Here is a 23,744-nt window from a genome sequence, read left to right on the forward strand (position 1 = left end):
TAGAGGGACAGAGCCTCTAAATCCAGAAGGAAGAAGAAGAATCTCACTCAGCAATGCTGCCCCTGAGTCTGTTGGGAAACATGGCACTTGGGCTGCTGGCTGGGAGATTCTGAAAGAGACTTAGGTAATGTGCTGGTTTGCTGGGGATTGTCCCGGCCAGCTCTGTTATAGTGATGGTATTCTCTTCCCACCTCCTCCTCTGTCCCACTCCCATCCAGGTCACCACCTATTTGCACAAGGACTACAACAACTTGTGGATCATCAAGAAACACAATACAAACTCAGGTAATGTGCTTGGGAATGGGTGCTTCTTGTATTATTATTACTTACTCTGAGTCTTCAACATTTTTCTTGCTTCCAGAAAAATGGTACTGAGATGGGCTTCCCCAAGCATCTTTGACAGCATCTTTACTGATCTCAGTTATTCTTTCAGCAGTTATCAATTGAGCTTCTACTGTGTTTTGAAACACAGTTGTAGGCGCAGGGGATAAGCAGTGAGTAAAACAGATAAACACTTGTAGCACTGTTATTTTGAAGTCATTGAGCAGGGACAGGGCTCAGACTTCATCTAGGAAGAGGTTATCTGAGCATGCCACACCAGAAGCTGGTGAGTAGCCAGCCCCAAGCCAGGGTACCTGGCAGCTGCTCTCATTTCTAACATAGAGCACACCAAGCTGTGCAGACCCCACCTTCCAGCTCTACTGCTGGGCTAGTCTAGGCAGGTGCCTGGGATAGCACTGGAAGCTTGCTGATCTGCTACAAGGTCTAGGCAGAGTAGCTCTGAATGGAGCCCTCCAGGCTTTAGGGCCAGAGTAAGAGCTATAGTTGGCTCTTCCTCTCTTTGGTCCGGTAACTAGCTACCTGCAGGCTGCCTTCTGCCACAGCTCAGAACAGAGGGCATATTCGTGGTGCCTTCTGAGCCCATCCTCATGTCAATCTCCTGTGTCACAGGCATTCCCTGAAACTCAACAGACAACACCTGTGTAGCCTATTCTTGGCCAGCTGCTCATGAGCCTTTGTGGAAAAATGGACAGCTGCTCATCTAAATCCATTTTCTTTTTCTCTCTCCCTTTATTGCCTCAGTTTTTTAGACTAGAAACATGTCATACACAACCACTCTCTTTGCATCCTATATATTTGTATCCTCAATAATAAAAAATGACACCATAATTTATATTCTTATAATACTAGTAGAGAGAGAGAGAGAGAGAGAGAGAGAGAGAGAGAGAGTTTTTTTTTTTGGTTTTTTTGGTACCAGGGATTGAACTCAGCAGGTCTCAGCCACTGAGCCACATCCTCTATTTTGTATTTTTTTAAATGATTTTTTAGTTGTAGATGGACACACAGTATCTTTATTTTTTATGTGGTGCAGGGGATCGAACCCAGTTCCTCACACAAGTGAGGCAAGCGCTTTACCACTGAGCTACAGGCCCAGCACCCCCTATTTTGTGTTTTATTTAGAGACAGGGTCTCACTGAGTTGCTTATTAGTGCCATGCTTTTTGCTGAGGCTGGCTTTGAACTTGCGATCCTCCTGCCCCAGCCTCCCTAGCCACTGAGATTACAGTGATGCACCACCGCGCCTGGCCATTGATTGTGTTTTGATGCATCAGGCCAACATACCTGGTCCACAGTAAAGAGTTAGGAGGAAAGGCCATACATGTGGATCTGAACCAAATCTTTTGGACATCCCTTGTCTTTTATTCCATTTTGACTAAACAGCTAGGATTTTCTGGGAACTTAATAGCCTAAGGTCTTTGTGTTGATGAATGTAAATGCCCCCCCCACACACACACACTGCCTATATGAAATAAAACTTCCCTCTCTATTTGGCTTCCTTGATTTGTCATCTTGCTAATTAATCTTAGGAGTCCCTAAAGGGCAGCTGAGCAATGGGCATCTGTGCAGTCAAGTTCTCTAATTCTCTTGAGAGCCAGTAATTTGCATTGGCAAATTTATCTTTCCTGACCTTGAGCTATTCATAGAGTATTGGTTTCACTGTGTGGAACGGAAATTTGCAAGAGTACAGTCTGCATTGCTCTGATGACTGCCAGCGCCTTTTCCTTATGGCCTTCCAGATCCTGATCAGTCTTGATTTCCACATGACACAGAAGTAGTCCTTTTCTTTCATCGTTTTCTTCACCTCACACTTAGCAAGTCTATTATCAGAGATAAGATTTGATTTTGAAGAGAGATGGTGATTTTCATGGAATTAATTTTTGGAAGACTATTTTATTACTTATAAAAGAAAATCTTGTTATTTAGCTTCCCAGCCTAAGTTCCCGTGGGGGCTTCAGATAAAGGCCTGCCAGATGAAGGCCATGTTACCTGGCTTGTCTGTACACAGCCTGGCACCACTCGTTCCACCCTGTCTCCTGTGCCCACTCCCTGCCTGCCTACACTTCTAACTGCATGAAGCCACGTGCTGTTGGTCACATGAGTTTGTTCTTTCTTAGCTCTGTGCCTTTCCCTGACTTGTTCACTTGGTGAAATTCTCCCCTTTAAGAGTGTTTTCAAGCATCATCTCTGGGACGTCCTTCTCTGATCATCTGAGGCGATTGGGCTCCCTATTCTTTGGTCCCACGGCACTCTTAGTACCTCTGGCACTGCTTTCCTGCGGGCCCTCCGTCGATACTGGCCTGGTGAGTGAATGACCCGTATCAATGCTTGTTTCTTCTCAGCAGATCCCCTAGACCCTTCATTCCCAGTGGAGTTCGTGAGACATGGAGACATCGTTCGACTGGAACACAAAGAGTTAAGTGAACTTGCTGTTTAGGTAATGAGTGGGATAGGAGTTTTTTTACGAAATAAAATACAGGAAAGTCAGGTTTGGCTGAGGCTGTGACAGGGAGTGAAGCTGCGGTGCTAGAATGCTAGAATGCTAGGTGCTAGAATGAGAAGAACCAGCTACGAAGGTAAGGCATAAGGCGGGTCAGCCGCTGCCTGTGTTGGCTGTGGGGAGCTTTGACCTCTGAGGGCACCTTTCAGTTTCCCTTTTCCTGGGAGAAAAAGTTTGAGTTGTCCAAAACTTCCTCTTAATTGGCCACTTTTAGAAAATGTAAGCATCAAATTCTGAGAGTATGACAAGCTCGTTTATTTCACTAGTGTTCTCACTGAAGTGGCTAAAAATGCAGGGAAAATATAAAAACTACTTCTTAAAAGCATAAAATATCTGACAAGATATTAAAGACTTCCTAAGCCAAAATCTAAGTGAAAGTTGGAATCCAGAAAAATAAGTAGGGCCCTGAAGGCACTTCACCTTGATCCTCTAGTTCTGAGTTTTGGTCTTTCATTTTGATCTTTTGTTTTGACTACCCCTTGAAAAAGGTTTGAAAGTCAAAGTTCTAGTCTCTTCCAAAGTGGTAAATTTATTAGGTTAAGGATGTAGCTCAGTGATAGAGCACTTGCCTAGTATGAGGCCCTGGGTTTAATCCCTAGCATATCAAAAAACAAAATTAAGTGATGTCCCCCCAAATCTGGAACCCTAAGAGGCATAGGCTAAGGGTAAATCTACTATTCACTTGTCCCCAGGAAGAGTGACTTTGGTACCCAGCAGAGTATTGAGGGTTGGGCAGTTCCTGAGAAGTAACTACCAGTTGATCTTCATGTGGGTGATCTTCATGTCACATGGGTGGTCTCAAAATCATTCAAGCAATGAATTTAATGAACGTGACCTTAGACTGGCTAAATGCAAATTCTCCTTTGGAAAAGACACTGCAATCTGTTCCCATAAATGGTTTTCTAACAACAGTGTATTCAAAATACATAAATATACACAAAAATAAATCACTCAAGGAAATAGAGCACTATGTATAAGAACAAAGAAAAATAATAATAGCAGAAGCAGCCTTGCGAAAATTTCATACATAGAAATGATTAGATATAGATTTTTAAGAAATCAGGGATGATACACACATGCATGCGTGCGTGTGCAACGCACACACACACACACACACACAACTCACACACACACACACACGAAAGCAATTGCCACACACACACACGAAAGCAATTGCCAGTAGTTTCTCTCTTGTCAGTTGGATTTTACATCCTTTAAATTTTTATGATTGTAAATTTTATTTTTGCAAATTTTCAAAAATTTTATAATGAACATTCATTACTTATGAATAACAGTAAGAGTTTGTTATAGAAAGCTAAATAAATTAGTTAATAAAAGCCCTCTGATTGTCCACAAATCCCCACTTTACAAAAATTGTAATGGGAGTAGATTAAGTGGGGATGGGGCAGGTAGCCCACCTCAGGCGTGTGTAGATCAAGTTGATTTTCTCTTCCCCAGACCCACCTCCTAAGCAGGCAGGCTAAGTGCTTCAAAGCAACCAAGTGTTTGAAAGTCACCACCCGCCCTGCTGACACCCAGAGTTTATCCCCTTTCTTGGCACATAGTCCAGTGCTCCTACCATTTCTCCTTCTCAGTTTGAGCTCCTCTTCTCCAATTTTCTGGATGTTTCTTGTGAGTGAATGGGCAACAAGTTCCTGATATGTTGGAATTAATAGTTCAGGTGCTAATTTTTCTGTCCTCACAGATATATTCTCAGTAAAGGAGGAAACATTGCCCATCTCTTCAGGTAACAGCTCTTCTCTCTTCTCACTCCTAGGACCTCTCGGAACTTGCACAGTCACTATCATGAGGCCCCCCTGACCCGGAAGCACTATCAGGTCACCGGCTATGGCATAGTAAGTGAGCAGCTGGGGTGTGAGCAGGATGTCAAAAGTTGTGTGGCTTGGCTCAGGGAGGCCTGTCAGGACACCCAAGACTTCTGGAATTCCTAAGGATTGCTGGCTGTGCATGAACTATCTTAACATTTGAGAACTTTTTGTCTAGGTTTGCTGTGAGCAGAGCAGCCTCTGAAGTCTGCTTGTTTCCATTCTATTCTCATATGATAACTATCATTTCCTGATTCCCAGTAAATGTTAAATATGAATGCTATTTGGGTCTCTTAAAATTACATTAAACATAGAAGCCAAGACCTGCCTGTGGCCTCATGAAGTGAGTTTTTCATAAATGGTTTTCTAGCAACAGTGTATAGAATAGCAGAAGGAGCCTTGCAAAGTTTTCTTACATAGAAATGATTAGATATAGATTCATTGTTACTTATGAATAACAGTAAGAGTTTGTTATAGAAAGCTAAATAAATTAGTTATTTAAAGCCCTCTGATTGTCCACAAATCCCCACTTTACAAAAATTGTAATGGGAGTAGATTAAGTGGGGATGGTGCAGGTATCCTACCTCAGGTCCCAAATTCTCACTGGGTTTATTTTTAAGGATCTCTTCCCTGGTCTACAGAGGGATATTATCCACACAGCTTTTATATTAACTGCCTCAGGGAGATGGACTTAATAAAGTTCTCTGAGTGCCAGGTGTGATGTCACATGCCTTTAATCTGAGCTACAGATTACAGCAGGCTGAGGCAGGAGGGTTTCAAGTTCAAGGCCAGCCCGTGCAATTTAGCAAGGCCTTATCTCAAAATAAAGAGGGCTGAGGGTGTAGCTCAATGCCAGAGAAGTTCAATCCCTAGTACTGCTCCCACCCACAAAAGGTAGCTCCGTGGGTTACATTTTTTTTTTCCATCATCATTGGTGCTTTGGTAAAGATTCCATGGGTTCATTAAGGTGGATCTCCCAAACTTCCTACTTGCTCATCCCACACTGTACTAGTCACAACTCTGACTGTCCTTATCATTTTTCTTGTGGGAATTTCTTGAGGACAATTTAATGCCACTGTCTTAATTTCCAAGGTACAGCATCCAGGCCAGGCCTTTCTGGCTTACATGAGTGACTGTCCACGTGCCAAGATAATGAATGCAAATGGTTTATGATTTGCTTCTGTTGACTCAGGGCAAATTTAGTCTTGAATTGGGTTTAAGGGCAAAAATATCTATTGAGTGCTTAAACTCTAGCCCTGTGAATTGAAGGATTGGACTTCTGGTTCCAGGAGTGGAACATGCTGCTCTAGTTTTACACATGAGTGTGAGGCAATGTCAGTCACTTGGGGTATTTCTATCGCCTTTTCCCTTTCCTGCTTCAGTCACTGAGGCTGATTTGGTGTTTGACCTTTGTAATATGGTGGCAGTTTAAAGGGGGGCCATTTCCCTTTCTGACACTTCTTCTCTAAAGTCATCTTATTTTGTATTCTTTTCTTGGTTTATGTGGCAGAATGGGACAGGGGACTCAAATGATTTCTGGCGGATTGAGGTTATTAACAGAAAATTTGGGAACCGGATAAAAGTGCTGAGAAGTCGAATTCGCCTCATTCATCTGGTCACAGGTTGTGTCCTGGGCTCCTCAGGAAAGGTTCTGCCCAAGTGGTAAGTCTCCAGAGTGCTGAAGTCCCGATCGAGCTCGGGCTTTTTCTTTTATGCTTCAGGGAGAATGCCAGAGCTTCCATTTCCCATGATCAGTGTTCGCCTCAGGTTGCTTCTCCTTGCTATAGATGGAAGGAGAAGAGGATCAAGTATACTACAGAGCACAGAGCTCCAGGGTAGCCTTGGTATTTTATGTGCTCTGACAGCTGAACATCTGTACATCTGGCTTGTGATAATAACTCTCCGGGTCTGTCTTTTCATAAAATGGGAGTGATATGTCCTAGCCCAGTCCTAGGAGCGTTGTGGAATATGGAAGTGTAAGATTGAGAAAATAATGGCCCCTGGCTTGAAAAGAGAGGGGTTCCACAGGTTTAAGAGCAGTGGACGTGCTGTGGGGTAGGGTGAGGGGTGAGGGTCTTTTGAGAGACATCTTTGACTACTCTTCACAGGGGCTGGGAGCAGCTGGAAGTTACCTGCACACCATATCTAAAAGACACCCTCAACTCCATCTGGAATGTGGAGGACCATATCAATCCCAAATGTGAGTGAGGTAACTTCCCAGCTGGCTCTGAATGAACAGTTACCTTACAGAGAAATAAACCTTCATAGATTCTGCTACTGTTTCATCTTATTGTTGCCACTTCTTCCTTTTTCACTGGAATGTCTTCCTGAGAGTTGTGTATACCAATCCTTCTAACTCCTTTTTCTTCTCATCCATTTCCTCCTTAAACTCCTCTCCCTAAGGTGACCAGTGACTTCCTGCAGGACCCTCTGTCTCCCTCTGGGCTTTTCTGTCTCTGCCCTGGAGAGTACCTCTGCACCCTCTAGGCTGGGAGCAGCTGGTCCTCGCCCATTTTGCCTGGGCAGAGCTCCTCCTCTCCTACATCGGCCTGCCACTGAGAGAAGCCCCTGGCTACAGCCTTGATCTGATCCCTCACCTTTGCTCCCAGCTCTATTTGTCTTCTCCATCTCAGCTTCAGCTTTAGCTCACTGAGTGTTTGGGTCCATCGTCTGTTTCCTGAACTCCCCTTCAGGCTTGTGCTGAAGTTCCCCTCCCTGTACTTCCCATCCCATCCTTACCACCTTAGCTAATCAGACTCATGAAGCAGCTCTTTACTGAGTTTGCCAGGAACTGTGTGGGGTCCTGTGGCTCTGTTGGCAGTGAGGCAGACCTGGGCCCTGTCCTCACTCAGGTCTGACAGGAGGTCCTGAGGAGTGGCGCGCTGAGAGCTGTTGGAACACCACAGAAGCGGGCCTTGTGGTTCTTTTCCTTTGTATTTCTCAGAATGCCTCATGCATGCTCAAAGTAAGCTGAATAAATGATCCTTAACACTGTCACCTACTGGTCAGCTTGTCAAGAAGGCTGCAGATTCCTGATGGGAATGTGGACACTGTGGATGGACAGTGAAGAGAGAATGTGTTTTTCTTCCTAGTGCCAAATATCAGCCTGGATGTGCTGCAGCCCAGTTTTCCTGAGATCTTGCTGGAGTCCCACATGGTCATGATCCGGGTATTGTGGTCCCTTTTTATTCTCTAAGTACTTTGGAGCAGCCACAGATTTGGAGCACAGAGCAGTAACCATGATGTAGATCCACTGCCCCCTTGTGGAGGACTTTGAAAGTGTCTTCATCTACTGGTTTGCTTCATCTTCACAGGCATTTCCCTTATCACAAATCACATTTCCCTTATGAGGAAGGTGGTGTGGTGGTGATGATGGTGATGACAACAACCTTAATATCAGGGAGCATTTGTGTAGCTCTTATGTTCCAGGCACTATTTTAAGCACTGTACATACATTAACTCACTTAAAACTGATTAGAATCCTGTGGAGATTATTGTCATTCTCAATTTATACAACAGGGAACAGAAACCCAGAAAGGTTAAGGAACTTGTCCATGGTTACAGAGCTCTGTGTCAAAAGTGGATCCTGGCTTCAAAGCTAGGGTAGTAGGCTTTCAGAGTCAGTGTCAGTTACTGTGATACTTCTCTCCCTGTACTGATTTGCAAATCAGTACCAGTGGCAGGACTCCTGAAAGCCATAGTCTCTTGGTTGAAGATCATGAGACACTGATAGTTCACTCCATAAGAGATTAGGATCTGTTATAATGAATAGCTAATTTGAATTTGTTGTGGATGTTAAGCATATAATTCCACCCATATTCCTGGACAGAAACTATTTAGGGGGCATGGCTGACTCTTGTTAAGGTTTCTTAAGACTCATTATTTGCACTCTGTCATTGCTAGCTGACAGCACGTTTAAGGAAAATTGAGAGAGGAAACCTTTAAATTGGGAAAATTCTGCCCACTAGCTTAAATTTCCCCCGTGAATTGGGGAGACCTCCCTGTAGTTCTGGTGCTCCCTGGGAGACCCCCTTGCTCTGGTTTCTGAGAAACCTGAGTCCTGCAGGAGTGATACCTAGGAACCACCATATCTCAAGTGAGATGGCAGGTCCTCAGCCACCCACTGAGCTGGGAGGTATAGGGCTGTTATCTTTCCCTGTGACCCACTGTCAAGTGGACTTTGCCAGAAGTGATTATGTCAGCACTGCTCAGTAAACATAGTTGACTTATTTTACCAGATTAAACTTTTAAAATTCAGATTTTGTCATCTTGCACATGGAGAGGTGATGAGTTGACATTAAGCCATCTCTGGGTCACTTCCTCTCTGACTCTTTGCTTGTAACTGTCATTGTGGCCTGATGACATAGCTCTTTTAAATATGTGCCTGTCAGTAAGAATATCAGTCTAAGTCTGGAAAGAATTTTAAGAGTAAATGAGGAAGTCTAAAAAGTTTCATTCATTCTTTCATTATCGAAGAAGAAAAAGGATGCAAGAGAGTTCTCTTATTTAACCAATGAAGAGTCAGGGAGAGACCAAAACAGTGAGTTCAGGCTACAGAAACTGTAGGGGTGTGTGTGTTTGCTTGTGTCTGTGTGTCTGTGTGTCTGGTTTTCTGCCAGCTGAGATCTGAGTGAGAAGACTGGCTTATCTGATGAGGTTAGATGGAGTAAGCCTTCTGGATTTGCAACTTGAAAGACAACTTATAAACATATATACCTCTGTTAGTTATAGATTTTCCCTCCTTCCATCTCTTGATTTAGTAAAGGAAATGGATTTCTCTGAGTTTGATGTAGTAAATAGGATCCCTTGACTAGTTACAGTTCTGACTGGAGTTCCTGAGTTTGGGACTCAGCTGACTGTCTGAAGGAGCTGAGTTTCCTCAGTCACTTCTCTAGGGTTTCAAGGCTTTTTGGATGGCCATAGTGATTGAGGGGTGGGATAGCTGCCTCTTTGGGTCTGACACCCGCCATGGTACTTTGACCCTATAGGAGCCACCTAATCACCATATAAAGACTCATAAACTATTTCCAAGCCCTCAAAGAGTTGAATGAGTAAGGCTCTGGGTGATAGTTCATTGAACCAAAACTTCTTGGGCTAGATTGGTGGTTCTCAGTTCAGAACCTGCTTGTGAATATTTGGCAACATTAGGAGAAATTTTTGGCAGACATAACTGAGGGTTGGGATATGGGAGTGCTGCTGGCACCCTGTGAGTAGAGGCCAGGGGTGCTGAACATCCTGGAATGCACAGGACAGCTCCCAAGACAGAGGCTCATCTGGCCCCAAGTGTCAAGGGTGGCAAGACTTGGAATGCCAACCTAAGTCGGAGTGCCTGGCTCCCCTTCCATGGTGTCTTCTCAGTTTGTGCTGATAAAGAGGCTACCCAGCCCTGGTGCCTAATGTCCAGGGTCCTGACCCTGTTCCCTTCCATTTTAGTGAAGGCCTGATTTTGCCATGGTGGGACAAGTTGTTGGATATTCTTGGCTGCTGAATTAGAGAGGCCAAATTTAGGTCCTTCAGGCTGAAGTGTGCACTTGAGAGTGATTTCTCTCCCAGTGGATAAAATATCAGCTTGGAGAGGAAAGCAGAGTCTTGCCCAGGTATTCATATAGTAGCACATAAACAGACGTACAGTATGGCTAAGCTATTAAAATGTCGCGGGGGGCATTTGGGGGAAAATGTCTAAAAAGGCTCCTGGTGGTGAGGGGTGAAAAGACTGTGGGAAACACTAGGCTAAAAGAACCTTTTCCAGGTCCAGACACGCCTCAGAGTCTCTGCTTTTCTGTTTGAAATTGAATAAATAAGCTCTGATTTATATTCCCCAACCTGCCCTCCTGACACTGTCCTTGACTTGGCAACGGGTGTATTTTGTGTGCCTAATGGAGACAAGTCCCTCATTCCTCTTCCCCTTCTTTCTCTCTAGCGTAGAGGGTCTGATGGCCTCTGATGGCAAGTGGAGCTTGTTTATTCGGGGAAGAATATTATGGCAGTTATTGTAGGCAGTGGACAGTGGCTGCAGATGGGCACCTGACTCTTCCCTGCATGGGAGGGAGAGGAGAGAGGGAGGATTGCTCTTGACACTTGGCTTATATCCAAGATAGCTGAGCCTCACATTTCTCTCAGCCTTCCAGATCTCCTTATTGACCAGCTTTTCTTTGCTATCTTCCTGCAGGGGAACAATGGCCTTAAACCCAAGGACAATGAGTTCACATCCAAACCCTGGCATTGGCCCATCAACTACCAGGTATGGCCCATGGCTGGAGCTCCTCCAGGAAATGGAGCCCAGAAAGAGACTCGACTGCACAGGGCTAGGGTGTGCTGGGGTGGCACAGGGAGGCCTCTCCTGGGATGCGTGGGCCAGAGCTGGGCTCCGTTTTCTGCCCTGATGCTGACTCCAGCTCCCCAGGGAACTCGGGTGGAATTTGCATGTTCTGACCTCCTGTCTGGGCTACCTGTCTGTGAAGGGTGAACAGTCTTCTCCGCCCTCGAATGGGTGGCTGGGGATTAGCTGGGCCCTGGATCAGCAAGCTGTGCTCTGTTCCACAGGGCCTACGCTTCTCAGGGGCAAATGACACAGACTTCCGAGTCTATCTGCTTGGCAATCCGGTGAGTGCCCAGATGTTCTTGGCTCAGGGCCTCCTACACTTGCCTGTGGAGAGCTGCTCCTTTCCTCTCATCCTCTGGTTTTCATCTCCATGCAGGTGATCTGGTGGCTGAATCTGGTGAGCATTGCCCTCTACCTCCTCTCAGGGAGCATTGCTGCCATCGCCATACAGAGAGGGGCACAGCTGCCTGCTGAGGTGGAAGGTCAGGTTGCTGGGTTCTCCCTGCCCCACCTAACAGAGGGCCTGCCTGCTGGGGGCGGGGAGTGTCCCTTGCCCTCACCACTCATGCTTTCCCTTCTTGTCTTTTGAAAGCCTAGTCACCAGACACCCACTGCCGTTTCAACACTGTATCCTCCCAACACTCTGGGGTGTAGTGTATTATTACCCCATTCTACGGATTAGGAAACTGAGGCATAGTGAGATTAGGGAACTTGCCCCAGGAATAATAGTGCTGAGGTTCAAACCCTAGCAGTCCAACTTCAGAGCCTTCATTTTTACCTCTATGCTATAGCCAAAGCTGCCCTTCTTCTCTACTCTGCCCCTGCTTGCTCCGTGGCCCTGTCCTCTAGTGGGATCTCTGCTCCCTGGCGTGGGGTGGCTCCTTTCTGCCGTACCTCAGATAGGCCGGCAGTGGGTTCCTGTCCTGGTGCTGCTCCTGGTTGCTTTAGCTGTCAGGCATGGACCTCAGCATCCGAGACACCACACAGGCCCTTTCACCCTGCATCTCCCTGTGGGGTGTGGGGTGGTTCCTTCCTGCTGCACCTCAGAAGTTATGGTGTCAGGTACCATCCTCTCTCTCCCCTCACTTCCATCCCTGTTTGCTGCTGCAAGGGTCTGTGTCTGTGGAGGCAGGGAGGGGAGGATTGGGTCTGTAGGTCGGCAAGATTGGGTTTCTTTAGAGGCAGGTTTCCTCCTGCCCAGACACCAGATCAGGCCCCCTGCTGGCATGCCACACCCCTACCGTGGTGCCAAGGCCTTTCCAGGCTGGGCTCTGGCCAGGCTCTCGACCCAGTTGCTCCTCTCTCTGGCTGCCATCAGGTTGTTTGGGTTGCTGCACCTGAGGGAAGGAAGGCCTGGTGAGGCACTGTACTTATTCAGAGTCACAGGGTGAGGAGGGCAGAGCTGAACTGTGCCCAGGCTGTCTTTCCTCCCTGTTTCCTGACTGGGCTGTGCTGCTTGGGGCCCAGGGCTGACCAAGATCCTGCTGCGAGGAGGTGGCCAGGTGCTGCTCGGGTGGGTGCTCCATTACTTCCCGTTCTTCCTGATGGGCCGGATCCTCTACTTCCACCACTACTTCCCAGCCATGCTCTTCTCCAGCATGTTGACAGGTCAGCACTGCCCGTCTGGGTGAAAAGGAAGGGGTTTGGGAAGGGGGAGCGGCTGCTGTGAAGCAGCAGAACTGGGCGGATCTCTGCTCCCTAGTGTGGGGTGGTTCCTTCCTGCCGCACCTCAGAAGTTGTTCTCTGCTGGGCTGGGCTGAGTTTGTCTTCTCTCCATTAGGCATTCTGTGGGACACCCTCCTGCGACTCTGTGCCTGGGCTTTGGCTTCCTCTTGCCTGGCCAGGGGCGTACACGCCTTGGGAATCCTGAGCCTGCTCCTGGGAGCTGCCTACAGGTGTGCACACTTGTACGCGTTACTGGTACTTCAGCCCTGGACGCACTGAGAACATCCTGGGATGCTTTTAAGGTGTTCCCATGGCTGGGTCCTGTCCCCAGAGTTCGTGAGACAATTGGTCACTATTTCTAAAGTCCCCTGGGTGAGTCTGATGTTCAGTGAGGTAGGAGAGGCTGGGACTCAGTCCTTTGCCGGTGGTTCCCAGCTTTGGCACAATCCTAGCATTCCTGGAAGGGATAGCCTGTCTCTCTGCTGAACAGCTCTTGGTGGGGTGAGAGAAAGGGAGCAAATGGGAAGGGGGATGTGGGAGATGTAGCTCAGAATCATTGGAAGGAGGTAGTAGGTTGGAAAGTCCTCTTTCCCCACTTCCTGGTGAGACAGATTCCCTGTGAAGTCACTGCCTGGTTGTAGTAGGAACTGTGATCTATAAGCACATGCCTGCCTCAGAGGGTTAACACATGTTAACATCTGCTCTGAGCCACACATCTCGCAGCCAGACCCCAAGCTGGGTCCCTGTCCCAGGCCTGTGGGGAAGAGCCCTTTCCTTCCTTGTTGCTAAGCTCTCAGGTCATGCCAGAGTTTGCCCGCATGGTGAGCTCACACTGATGGGGTACTGAGAGAGAAGGACTGCTGTTGGCAGAGACCGGGAGCTCCAGCAGGAACAGCTGGCGTCAGGCTCCTCAGCTTGGTCTGGGATGTCCACTGCCTCTCTCTGCTTCTCTCACAGCTTCTACCTCTTCCACCCTCTGGCTTATGGGATGGTTGGTCCCTTAGCCCAGGACCCCGAGAGTCCAATGGCAGGACTAAGGTGGCTGGAATCATGGGACTTTTGAGGCCACTGCAAGGACCCCAGCCTGGATCCAGGAACTTCTGGGGGACACCAGCTGTGAGCCAGTCCCTGGACCCTTCGGCTGCGGGAGCACTGCCTCAGGAGCCTGGAGAGTTCTGCTGCCTGCCAGGACCGAGCTCTGGGAGCGAACCCGGATTAAACTCAACACTAAAATGAGCCACAGCCTGTCTGCAGCACTACAGAGGACAGTGTCTCCTAGGCCCAGTTCTCCAAGTGTGCAACACAAGGGAGGATGAGCATGCATGAGGGTGGGTGTGAGTGTGGGAGTGTGTGTGTGAGATGCACACTTGTCCAAACCCCTGTGGAATATGGACCGTGTAACTGTGGACAGCTGAGAGTCATAAACTCTTAAGAAATAGTCCAGGGCTACAGTAATATTTTCTGGTATTTGTTCACATTGGATTTGGTTTGGTTTGGGTTTCTAAGATCCCTTAGAAAGCCTCTGACCTGCAAGAGGGCCTCAGGGACTGACCCCTGGGGATGTCACCAGGGGCATAGCAGATGGGACCGTTGAAGCCGCACTACCCTCCTTCCCATAAGCAAACAAGTCCAGCTGAGGAGAGCAAGTGTACTGCACTGGAGGGCTGCTCCCTGCTGCCTCCTTGAGTGTCCTCTGTGACCACAGGTGGCTGAACTTCTGCCTGCAGTGTGCATGGCACTGGGCTTCAGCCCTGTTCCCCTTTCTCTGAGAATGTCACACTGAGGTTGATGGGAAGAACCCCACCCTGTCCTTGGCAGCTCCATGTCTCTTGGCCCGTTCTCCAGAGGGTGCTTCTCACTGTCTGTCCCTTTCCTTCTATACCTGTCTTGGCCACAAGGACCAGGACAGCCACTCTCTCCTGATCACCGGGAAAGCCCTTGGGAACCCTTCATAACTGCTAAGACAGATGAAAGGGAGAGCAGGGTCTGTGGCTCTGTCTAGTGGAATGCCAAGGCAGGGGCTGCTCTGGCCCATCTGGACCATGACGTTCCTGTTCCTGCTGGACCTCTTGGCCTCTCCAGACCTCCCCTGTTGATACCCTCTTTGGCTATTGGTGCTTCCCTTTTCCTGTTCACTGCTTCACTGATCTCCTATCCCCAAACCCAGAACTCCTGCAGATGCACGACGGCTCTAGCGTCTATTACTTTGAAGCCCAGCTGAGGAGCTCAGAGCCTCTCCTTCCACTTCTCTCCCCAGAGGGATTAGGAAAACTTTTGGGTCAGAACCAATCCAACCCAAGGCCAGCCCTTCAGCCTGCCTCCCTCCTCTCAGTACAAGACAAAAATGTTTATTTTGTCTCAGAGGAGTTTGATGTTTCAGGGTTTAATGATGAATCTCTGCCATGTTTCATCTTCCCTTGCAGTAGCTCCCAACAACTCTGACAGGGTCAGAGCTCTTTAAAGCATCTTCAGGAGATGGTTGCCACGGAGACTGGAAATTGGTCTCAGGGACAGACTGTGCTACCTCTTGAGTGGTGGGGAGGGAAGTTTCTGGGCCATGCGTGGACATTCAGACCAAGCATCATTAATGTTAATAGAGGAAATGCAGCCACGTGGAAAGCAAGGCCGAGTGGCTAATTAGATCTGAGGCCCCATGACCTCCCTCTCCCACGGCTGCAGCCCTTTTGACTCCCCAGCAGGAAGTGTGGCCTGTGTGCAGAGTCTGGGTCGCCTGCTAAATTGCATTTCTGCCAGGGGAGGAGAGCAGAATGGATGAGCTCTGGCCCTTGCGCCCTCCTCCTCACAGGTGGAGTTGGCTTCTCCTGAGCTGGGTGTGGGCACCATCTGGATGGGGTCTCAGAGATTTGGATGCAGGAATCTGTTGGCTCTTAGCCAAGATGGTGACCCATGATGACATCTAGGAGGTGGCTTCTTTTCCCTTTTGCCTTCTCATTTCCCAAGAAGAACTTGTTGGAAGGGAGGCATTTGAAGAAGCCAACAGGGTGACCTCTGGGTGAGGGGAAACGAGGAGAGAGCTCAGCTAGCACCCACCCACCCTCCTTCCTAATTTGGTCACACTGGGGACAAAAGTTCCCTCAGTCTCTTGCGCTGCTTACCAAGGATGGAAGAAAGAGGGCTCCCTCCCACTCCTTTTTCTCCACACCCATGCTGGCAAACACTTCTCTGGGGACAAGGCCACATGGAGTGGTACAGCTGCAAGGGGCTCAGGTGCTGCTCTGAATGTGGGCTGCAGCCTTGGGAACTGGCAGAAAGGTGACATATCTCAGGCTGCAGGTGGAGGAGGAGACATTTGTCAGTAAGCCCAACCTGGAGCCAGCATCTTGAGCCATGTTTTATTTTTAAAAAAAAAAGAAAAGTGGAACCATAAGCGGTTCCTTTTGTAATAAATAGCTCTTGTTCTGAATGCCATGTTGCTTGTCGTTCTTGTATTTATCTGAACCTGACTTTCCCTCTGGCTGCCAGAGGGGCCTCCTTAAGAAGAGAAGAAGGTGTGGAGGGCAAGAACCGTCTCAACGTTGTCATGTCTGAGGCCCTTCTCATCCCAGCAGAGGCTCTGGCCAGCCAGGGCACTTGGGCCTTCCCCGGTACATAATTACTTGAATAATGTTGGCTATTTCAGTTGACTTATTCTAAGATAAGTAGGAAGCTGACCTTGTATTTTTTTCTTGTTTGACTGCCCAGACGGTATAGCCCTTTGTCCCCTTCTGAGTGGCCCAGCATTGTAGCAATTTGCCATTTTCTTAACAGAGGCTCTGTCCTGATGAGATCTTGTCATCTGGAATGACATGAGGGATCTGAAGGATGTGAGAGTTGACTTATGTGTTGGAGGAGATAGGAGGGAGTGTTACCACATGGGGGAAGTTGGGGGGTCTTCTGCGTTCTTCTGACTGCTCCCCTCAGGACCAAGAGTGGTTGGAGGCAGGCTGGGGAGGAGGGCAGATCGTGCAGATCCTCAGGAGATGGAAAATGCCTGGGACAGACAGGTCAGAAACAGATTCAATACTTAGAGTGGCACAGCTTAGTTTATGGATTTTTTATTTTATTTTTTGGTACCAAGGATTGAACCCAGGGGTGCTTAACATGAGCTACAACTTCAGCCCTTTTTTGCATTTTATTTAGAGACAGGGTCTCACTGAGTTGTTTACACCTTGCTTTTGCCGAGGCTGGCTTTGCTCCTCCTGCCTCAGCTTCCTGAGCTTCTGGGATTACAGGCGTGCCCCACCACGCCCAGCCAGTTCATGGAATCTTTTTTTTTTTTTTTAAGAGAGAGTGGGAGAGAGAGAGAGAGAGAGAATGTTTTTAATATTTATTTTTTAGTTCTCGGCGGACACAACATCTTTGTTTGTATGTGGTGCTGAGGATCGAACCCGGGCCGCACACATGCCAGGCGAGCGCGCTACCACTTGAGCCACATCCCCAGCCCCAGTTCATGGAATCTTGACACACCTGTGACATTGATTCCTCTTAAAGGCCTGGTGAAGTCAATGGTGTTCTTGTCTCCATTCTACCTGGGAGAGATTAAATTCCCTGCTTGAGGTCCTACAGCTAGGAAATAGTAGAGGCAGGATTAGCAACAAATTGGGCATTCTTGGCTTCTCCAGCTTGGACTGGCAGCACCTCCTGAGAGCACTCTGGCAGCGCTGGATGCCCTGAGGTGAGGTGTCCCGACTCAGTGCGTTCCTGTGTACATTCTGTGTAGCGCATCTGCAGCTCTGCTTGGAACAGGTTTCTCCTGGTTCCCCAGGTGTGCCCAGACCAGTGGTGGTAGATGATTAACAGCAAGTTTTCTCTGAGCTACGAGAAGCCCTGATTGTAACATTTGCCAATTTCCAATTCTCCCACCTCGGCCTATTTCAAGCTACCAACTTGATGTCACTGAATGAGAAGTTGGAAAGAGATGTAGGCATCTGGCTTTCTAAGCCCTGTCAGAGCTGATTCTAGCACACCTCTGACCCAGACCCAGGGGCTTTGACTTGGTCTGAACCATGGACACTGCTCTTGGTCTTGGTGAGGGAACAGTGGAGAGGATGGGCCGGGGGTCCCCCTGTGGTCAAGTGCTGGCCCTAAGTGACCTCGGGCTGGTTACTTAACCTCTTTGCCTCCTTTCCTCAACTGGCTCCATTGACTGTTGTGAGGATGCAGAGTTAACGAGCACAGTGTCACTGGTGCTCAAAACTAGCACTTTGCTGTTACTAATGATACATTGCTCTCAGCGACAGTGCTGGCTGAAGAAAAGCACTTGAACGCTCATCCAGGCTACAGCCTACGTGCATCTCCGCAGGTGCCCCACAGGGAGGAGAGTTCCAGCCCCTCAGAAGCGAGTTTAGTCACTACATGTCCTGGATGGGACACGCCACTTGGGCTCCTTCAGCCACACCTGATTCTTAGGCCCTTCTCCAAGGGAAGCAGAGATTGGAGTACACTTGGCCCTCTTCCCTGCCTTGTAGCTCTAGGAAAGCAGAGGAGAGCCGTGGGTTTGGGCCCACTCTACCACTTCCCTGTGAGCTCATCAGACTGCTGACCCTATCCGAGGGAGGGGGGTGGACTGTTGATAGGGAGTGCAAGCTGGGTAGAGCAGGTGCCTTCACAGAGCACCAGACACCTGAGCACTAAAGGGCAAAGGTCACCAAAGTCTCATATGGCCTTTCCACATGGTTTTCTGTTCCTACAGAGCTATGGGATCCCAGGTTGGAAATTTGGTTCCTCCTTCCTTCAGCCTTAGTCCCTTTGTACTCTTGTGTGGGGACCCCTCAAACTCTTTAAGACTCCAGGCTGCCCCAAAGCCTTGCTCTCCTGCTCCTGCGCAGGGAGATACTGGGAAGATGGGGAAGAGTGTGTACCCAAACTCTGCCCTGGAGGAGGGGGAGCAGCCAGATGGCCTCAAGGGGCTTGGCCTGGATCAGGACTAGTCCTAGTCCCTTAGTCCTGATTCAGGATCAGAAGTTTTAGAAGTTTTTAGCACTCATGTCTAGCATAGGGCTGGCCATGAAGCCATAACCTGTTCATAACTAATCTTCGTAACTGTCTGGGATCCATGGGATCAAAGGAGGTGGCCTTTGGAGACCTTGCCACCCAACCCCCCTATGGTACAGCCGCTGGAACTAAGGCCCAGAGATGGGGGCAGAGTGAGAGGAGAGCAGCTCAGATACTCAACATTTATGAAAAGTAAGATGAGGATGAAAATAGGCCTGTTCTCCCTAACCTAGGCTGCTGGGTCTGGGCAGCTGAAGGAATTTTCATGGTTGAAAAGTTTGGTTTGGACAGGTGGCCAGGGCACACCTTGAGGGGTTGGCATGAGAGTTTGACCTGGACTAGTACTATTCGAAAAAAAAAAAGTCGTGATTTTTAATGATCCGTGGAGCCATGGAATGAATGGTAGAGCTGAACCCCTTCTACATCTGTAATGCGTCTACTGCCCTGACTGGGATTGCAAACACAACTCAAAGATTTCCAGAAATGGGGGTCTCAGGAAAATCTGGGTCTGGATGGAAATGGCTGTGGTCTACTCCTAAGCTGAAAGCTCTAGTAGTTCCCAAGGTGCCCCTGTCAGACTCAGAACTTGGACACCCAGACAGCCTAGTCATAAGGTAGATGACCTGGTGCCCACTGGCTCCACATCCTGACAGAAAGAAACAGTAAATGGGCACGATTTGAGCAAAGACCATGTGCTCAGAAAGCAACAAACTCCAGTCTCCAGGCCACATTGGAATGGGGCTTGTTGGAGAGGTGGCCACAAGCTTACTAAGAGGAAGAATCAAATTTAACGCAGTCTTTTTGGGGCTCCTCGCCCTATGTAGTAACTAGTCTCACTAGTTTCCGAGTGACAAGCTGAGGCCAAGAGAGCCTGAATGATTTGTTCGGCTCTAAACCTGGACATTCCCAAGGCCTCCAGGTCGTCCCTGGCCAAGGCGGTGGCAGAGGGAGTGTGCGCCTGATGGACAGGAGGGGGACCGGGCCGCGGTTGCTTTAAAGGGCGGCTCTAGAGCTGCTGGGTGCAGGGCGCAGCAGCCCAGCGGGGTCCCCGGAAGCGCCAGCAGGACTGCGGGCATCTTCTCTTGGCTCCGGGCCAGGCGAGGAGCGGCTGTTGGGCCCCGCCCGGCAGAGGCAAGGGGCCGTAGGCGCAGGGGCCCGCGTGGCCGCGGAGATGGCGTGGCACGTGCGGTGACGGCGCCCGAGCCCCGAGGGTCCCAGCGCTGCGCCTCGCGTCCCGGAGAAAGCATGGAGCGCCCAGAGCCCGAGCTGATCCGGCAAAGCTGGAGGGCGGTGAGCCGCAGCCCGCTGGAGCATGGCACGGTCCTGTTCGCCAGGTGGGAGCTGCCGGAGCGCCCCGGGGGTGCGGGTGGGCGAAGGGGTGCCGCGCCAGGAGCGATTTCAAGGCAGCTGCAATGGGATCGGAGGAGGAAAAGCCGGCCCACTGCGGTGGCTCTGGGGGGCCTGCCAGATGTGCGCCAGAAGAGCGCAGCGCGCGGCGACGGGTGGCGCACCCTTTTCTGCTCTTCTCTGGGGCATGGGCGCATCTTAGGAGCCAGCGCAGCACACCCTGCTCTCAGCTGGCCTCGCTGGCGACAGGTGGGATCCTCCACTGGAATCTCTCTGGTTACACCTGGGTGGGCGGAAGCTGGTCCCGTGCTGTGTCCCCTCCTCGACCCTGCACTTCCTGAGTGTTTCTTGGGTGGGGACAGCAGGGGTGCTTACCGCCGTCGGTAGGAGGAGACTGGAGCATCCCGAAGGCCGGTGTGGGTAGGGTGTGCCAGGCGCCTGGCAGGCAGGGCGAGCTCCTGCAACGGGGCCCCAGGAGTGCGCACTCCCAGCAACCGGCAGGATAAACCTTTCTGGGAAAGGACCAGGTTAGGACCCGAAAACCTCCAGAGTAGGGGTGACAAACACCCAATTCTCACCACCAGGAAGAAGGGTAGGGGGTGTGCAGGTCCTAGGGGGCAGAGAAAGCTAATTTTCAGCCTCACCTTGGGTCTCTCTCTGGAACCCCTCTACCATCACCAGTGGGGCCACACTCTCTACATCCGGGTTTTTCAGGAAACTTGGCTTCATCGGCCAGCCCAAAACTTCTGACCAAGTTTTGCAACCCACTTCCAACCCCCTCAGACGCAGTCAATACATAACAGAGCTGCAAGAATTACACAAAAGCATGAACCCTCCAGAATAAGGCTGATAGCTTCTGGTTGTGCCTCCTGGATTTCCCCAAGATCATTTTTCCCTCCCGCTGGCATCTGCTGTGGCTCCACTACTTTCAAGCTGTGTGACTTTAGCAGGTTGTTAGCCTCTCTGGGATTCTGTTTCCTCCTTTGTAGAATTGGTCTAAGGCACTTACTGCTTAAAATTATGAGGGATACAAAATTACAAGTCAACCACCTGTGAAGTACTCAGTGTTCTGTAAGAGTAAGGATTTTGTTTTTGCTAGAATCATTGGTACTCAGAGCTTCCTCAGACTTGATGAGACTGAGAAGTTCTAACCCAAGTGCAGGGGTGGGGGGAGGTCCCTTCCTCAAGGTAGCTCCAGGTTTCTTACTTGTGGATGCCTTCCTGTCCCAAACCTCCTCCTTAATATTAATGGAGGGGCCACTGTGTGCCAGGTAGTGTAACAGGTCTGGGGACTACTGTCCTCTCAGGGATGCCCTTCAGGGTCTGGGGAGAGGTGAGGAGGGCATTGGCAAGGCTGGCAGTGCCAGGAGGGAAGGTATGCTGTGGTTGGTGGCCGCCACTGAAGCTCAGCTTCGCTGCTGGCCAGCCAGGTCACTGGTGCTTGCTGGACACACCCGATGCCTGACCCCTGTTCCCCTGACACCCCCCCCCCCCGGCAGGCTGTTTGCCCTGGAGCCGGAGCTGCTGCCCCTCTTCCAGTACAACGGCCGCCAGTTCTCCAGCCCGGAGGACTGCCTGTCCTCCCCGGAGTTCCTGGACCACATCAGGAAGGTGAGGGGCAGGGGGCAGGGGCTCAGTGGCCACCAGGATCCAGCAGAGGAGGAGGGGCTTGGGACAAGGAGGATGACTTCCGCCCTGGGCTCGATGTGACTGCTGTGATGGCTCCCCTCCTCCCTGAATCGGTGCTTAGCCAGCTGGTCCCAGCCTGTCATTGCCCTTGACCTTGTCCACCCCGCCCCATCAGGGGGACTGACGCACTCCTGCCCATGGAAACCGGGTTGGGGTTTCCTAAAGGCTCCTCAAGGGCCTCAGTTTCCCCTCGTCCCGGGCAGACAGCACCGTCCAGCAGGCACTTTAGGGACTTGAGATCCTTGGAGGAGGAGGAGGGGGACTTCCTTCAGGGGTGTACCTGCCCGCTGAGTTCCTGCTGACGGGGACACAGGCTACCAGGTCCCCCTGGTCCTGGAAAACCGAGGCCCTGCAGCCCTCACTGCCCTCTGGTTGGGACCCCGGGTTCTGGGTTGTGGTCATGTGCAGTAGGGTTGGTCGGGCCTCTCTGTCACTGCTGTCTCTGCCTTGGCAGGTGATGCTTGTGATTGACACTGCAGTGACCAATGTGGAGGACCTGTCGTCCCTGGAGGAGTACCTTGCCGGCCTGGGCAGGAAGCACCGGGCAGTGGGCGTGAAGCTCAGCTCCTTCTCGGTGGGTAAAGGGGCTCTTCCTCTTTCCAGTCCTCCCCTAGCACCTGTTCTCTCCGCCCATGCCCTTCCATTCAGATGACCGGTTCTGGTGGCCCACATCAGATATTATCTGCTGTGTGACTCTGACGCTGGCTTGGCCTCTCTGAGCCTCCAAGTTCTCTTCTCTGATACAGTTTTCTTTTCTTTTTAGAACTATAAAGTTTACAAGCCTTTGGGCATTTTTGGTTGGTTCAGCATTCCACTGCTGGGTATCAAACCACCCCAAAAAGCACTAGCTTAAAGCAACGATTTCTAGTTTCTTAGGGTAGAGCTCAAATAGGCAGTTCTGATCCACACGGTGTGGTTGGAATCACCCACATCTGGCATCCAGCTGGGTGTTCAGAAGGGGCTGGTAGGTCCAAGCTGGCCTGTGAGTAATAAACCGTATTTGATTAATAATAACAAATGAGAGCATTATTATGGCCAAAGGCTTAGTGTTTGCAAATACTGTGCTTTTTATAGATTATCCCACTGAATCTCAACAAGCTCAGGATTTGGAGCTTTTAATTTGCCTGTTTAATTGATATAGCAACTGAGGCTGAGAGAGGTTATGCAACTGGCTCAGGGTCACCCAGCCCTTCAGTGGTGGTCAGAATCTGGACGCAGGTCTATCTGGCTCCGCAGCCTAGACCCTCAACTCTATGACTGATGCCTTGCGGGGAGGAAAACTGAGGCTCAGGGGCAATGACTTGGTCGGTTCGGAGCCAGGAAATGCCTTGATCCCCTCGTGGGTGGTTGCAAAGCTAGGAGTGGAGTGGAAGGTTCTCTTTGATGTAATGTGTCACATTTGGGGAGAAGGTGGGCACAATGTGGTTCCCAAGGACTGGGATGGGACCCTCCTTAAGAAGCATCAGCCCTGTGCAGGAGAGAAGGAGGCCAGGAACCCTTCCCAGTCCTTGGCCTCGGTTTTCTCATCTGTGCAGTGGAGCAGTGCCTTCCTGCCTTTTGGAATGACTAGGCGCCCCTTGCCTCTGCAGACGGTGGGTGAGTCCCTGCTCTACATGCTGGAGAAGTGCCTGGGCCCGGCCTTCACACCGGCCATGCGGGCCGCCTGGAGCCAGCTCTACGGGCTTGTGGTGGCGGCCATGAGCCGGGGCTGGGACGGCGAGTAAAAGGAGCCCCCCTGCCCAGAGGCAGCCCCAGTTCTCTGCCTGTTGGTCTGTGTCCACTGTAGCCTTGGCTCCTCCAGGCCTCCCTGCATCTCCGTCCTTGTCCCCTTGGCCAGACTGGAGAGGTGATGGGGCAGGAGCATAGCAGGAAGGGGCTTCTGGGTTCCCCTCCTCCCCGCAGCCTCCTCCCCGCCTGCCTTTTGACCTCCCTGGCACCCCCCTCTTGCCCCATGAGAAGGAGAGAGTTTGGGGGGCAGAGGTGGCGTGGGGCTGGGAAGGAGCTCGGAGAGCCTCTCTGTGTCTGCCCTAGGACCAGTGGCTGAGCTCCAGCACTGACCCCTG

General features: G+C 50.2%; 2 protein-coding genes across 4 annotated transcripts in view; both read left to right on the top strand.

Annotated features, from left to right (window-relative positions):
• Pomt2 (protein O-mannosyltransferase 2) overlaps positions 1-16,046 on the top strand; it is a 39,433-nt gene extending 23,387 nt beyond the window's left edge. The window contains exons 10-21 of one of the 2 annotated variants that reach the window (XM_026400735.2): positions 219-285; positions 2,681-2,753; positions 4,616-4,694; positions 6,175-6,326; positions 6,773-6,864; positions 7,757-7,833; positions 10,834-10,905; positions 11,208-11,267; positions 11,363-11,468; positions 12,454-12,594; positions 12,767-12,881; positions 13,609-16,046. In XM_026400735.2, coding sequence (XP_026256520.2) covers positions 219-285; positions 2,681-2,753; positions 4,616-4,694; positions 6,175-6,326; positions 6,773-6,864; positions 7,757-7,833; positions 10,834-10,905; positions 11,208-11,267; positions 11,363-11,468; positions 12,454-12,594; positions 12,767-12,881; positions 13,609-13,714 — 1,140 coding nt within the window. In that variant the 3' untranslated portion in view covers positions 13,715-16,046. The remainder of the gene's footprint in view (positions 1-218; positions 286-2,680; positions 2,754-4,615; positions 4,695-6,174; positions 6,327-6,772; positions 6,865-7,756; positions 7,834-10,833; positions 10,906-11,207; positions 11,268-11,362; positions 11,469-12,453; positions 12,595-12,766; positions 12,882-13,608) is intronic. The other variant, XM_026400738.2, reaches the window with a different exon arrangement.
• A 3,844-nt stretch (positions 16,047-19,890) lies between these two features.
• On the top strand, positions 19,891-23,405 carry Ngb (neuroglobin). Of its 2 annotated transcripts, none has more exons than XM_026402232.2 (4): positions 19,891-19,979; positions 21,492-21,603; positions 22,136-22,267; positions 23,271-23,405. In XM_026402232.2, the coding sequence occupies exons 1-4, from the start codon at positions 19,891-19,893 to the stop codon at positions 23,403-23,405; spliced, it is 468 nt and encodes a 155-aa protein (XP_026258017.1). The 2 variants fall into 2 exon arrangements, with proteins under 2 accessions (XP_026258017.1, XP_026258026.1); XM_026402241.2 differs by having other exon boundaries at positions 22,136-22,255.
• Positions 23,406-23,744: the final 339 nt, after the last annotated feature.

This window comes from Urocitellus parryii, chromosome 6 (assembly GCF_045843805.1).
Source record: "Urocitellus parryii isolate mUroPar1 chromosome 6, mUroPar1.hap1, whole genome shotgun sequence".
Taxonomy (NCBI): domain Eukaryota; kingdom Metazoa; phylum Chordata; class Mammalia; order Rodentia; family Sciuridae; genus Urocitellus; species Urocitellus parryii.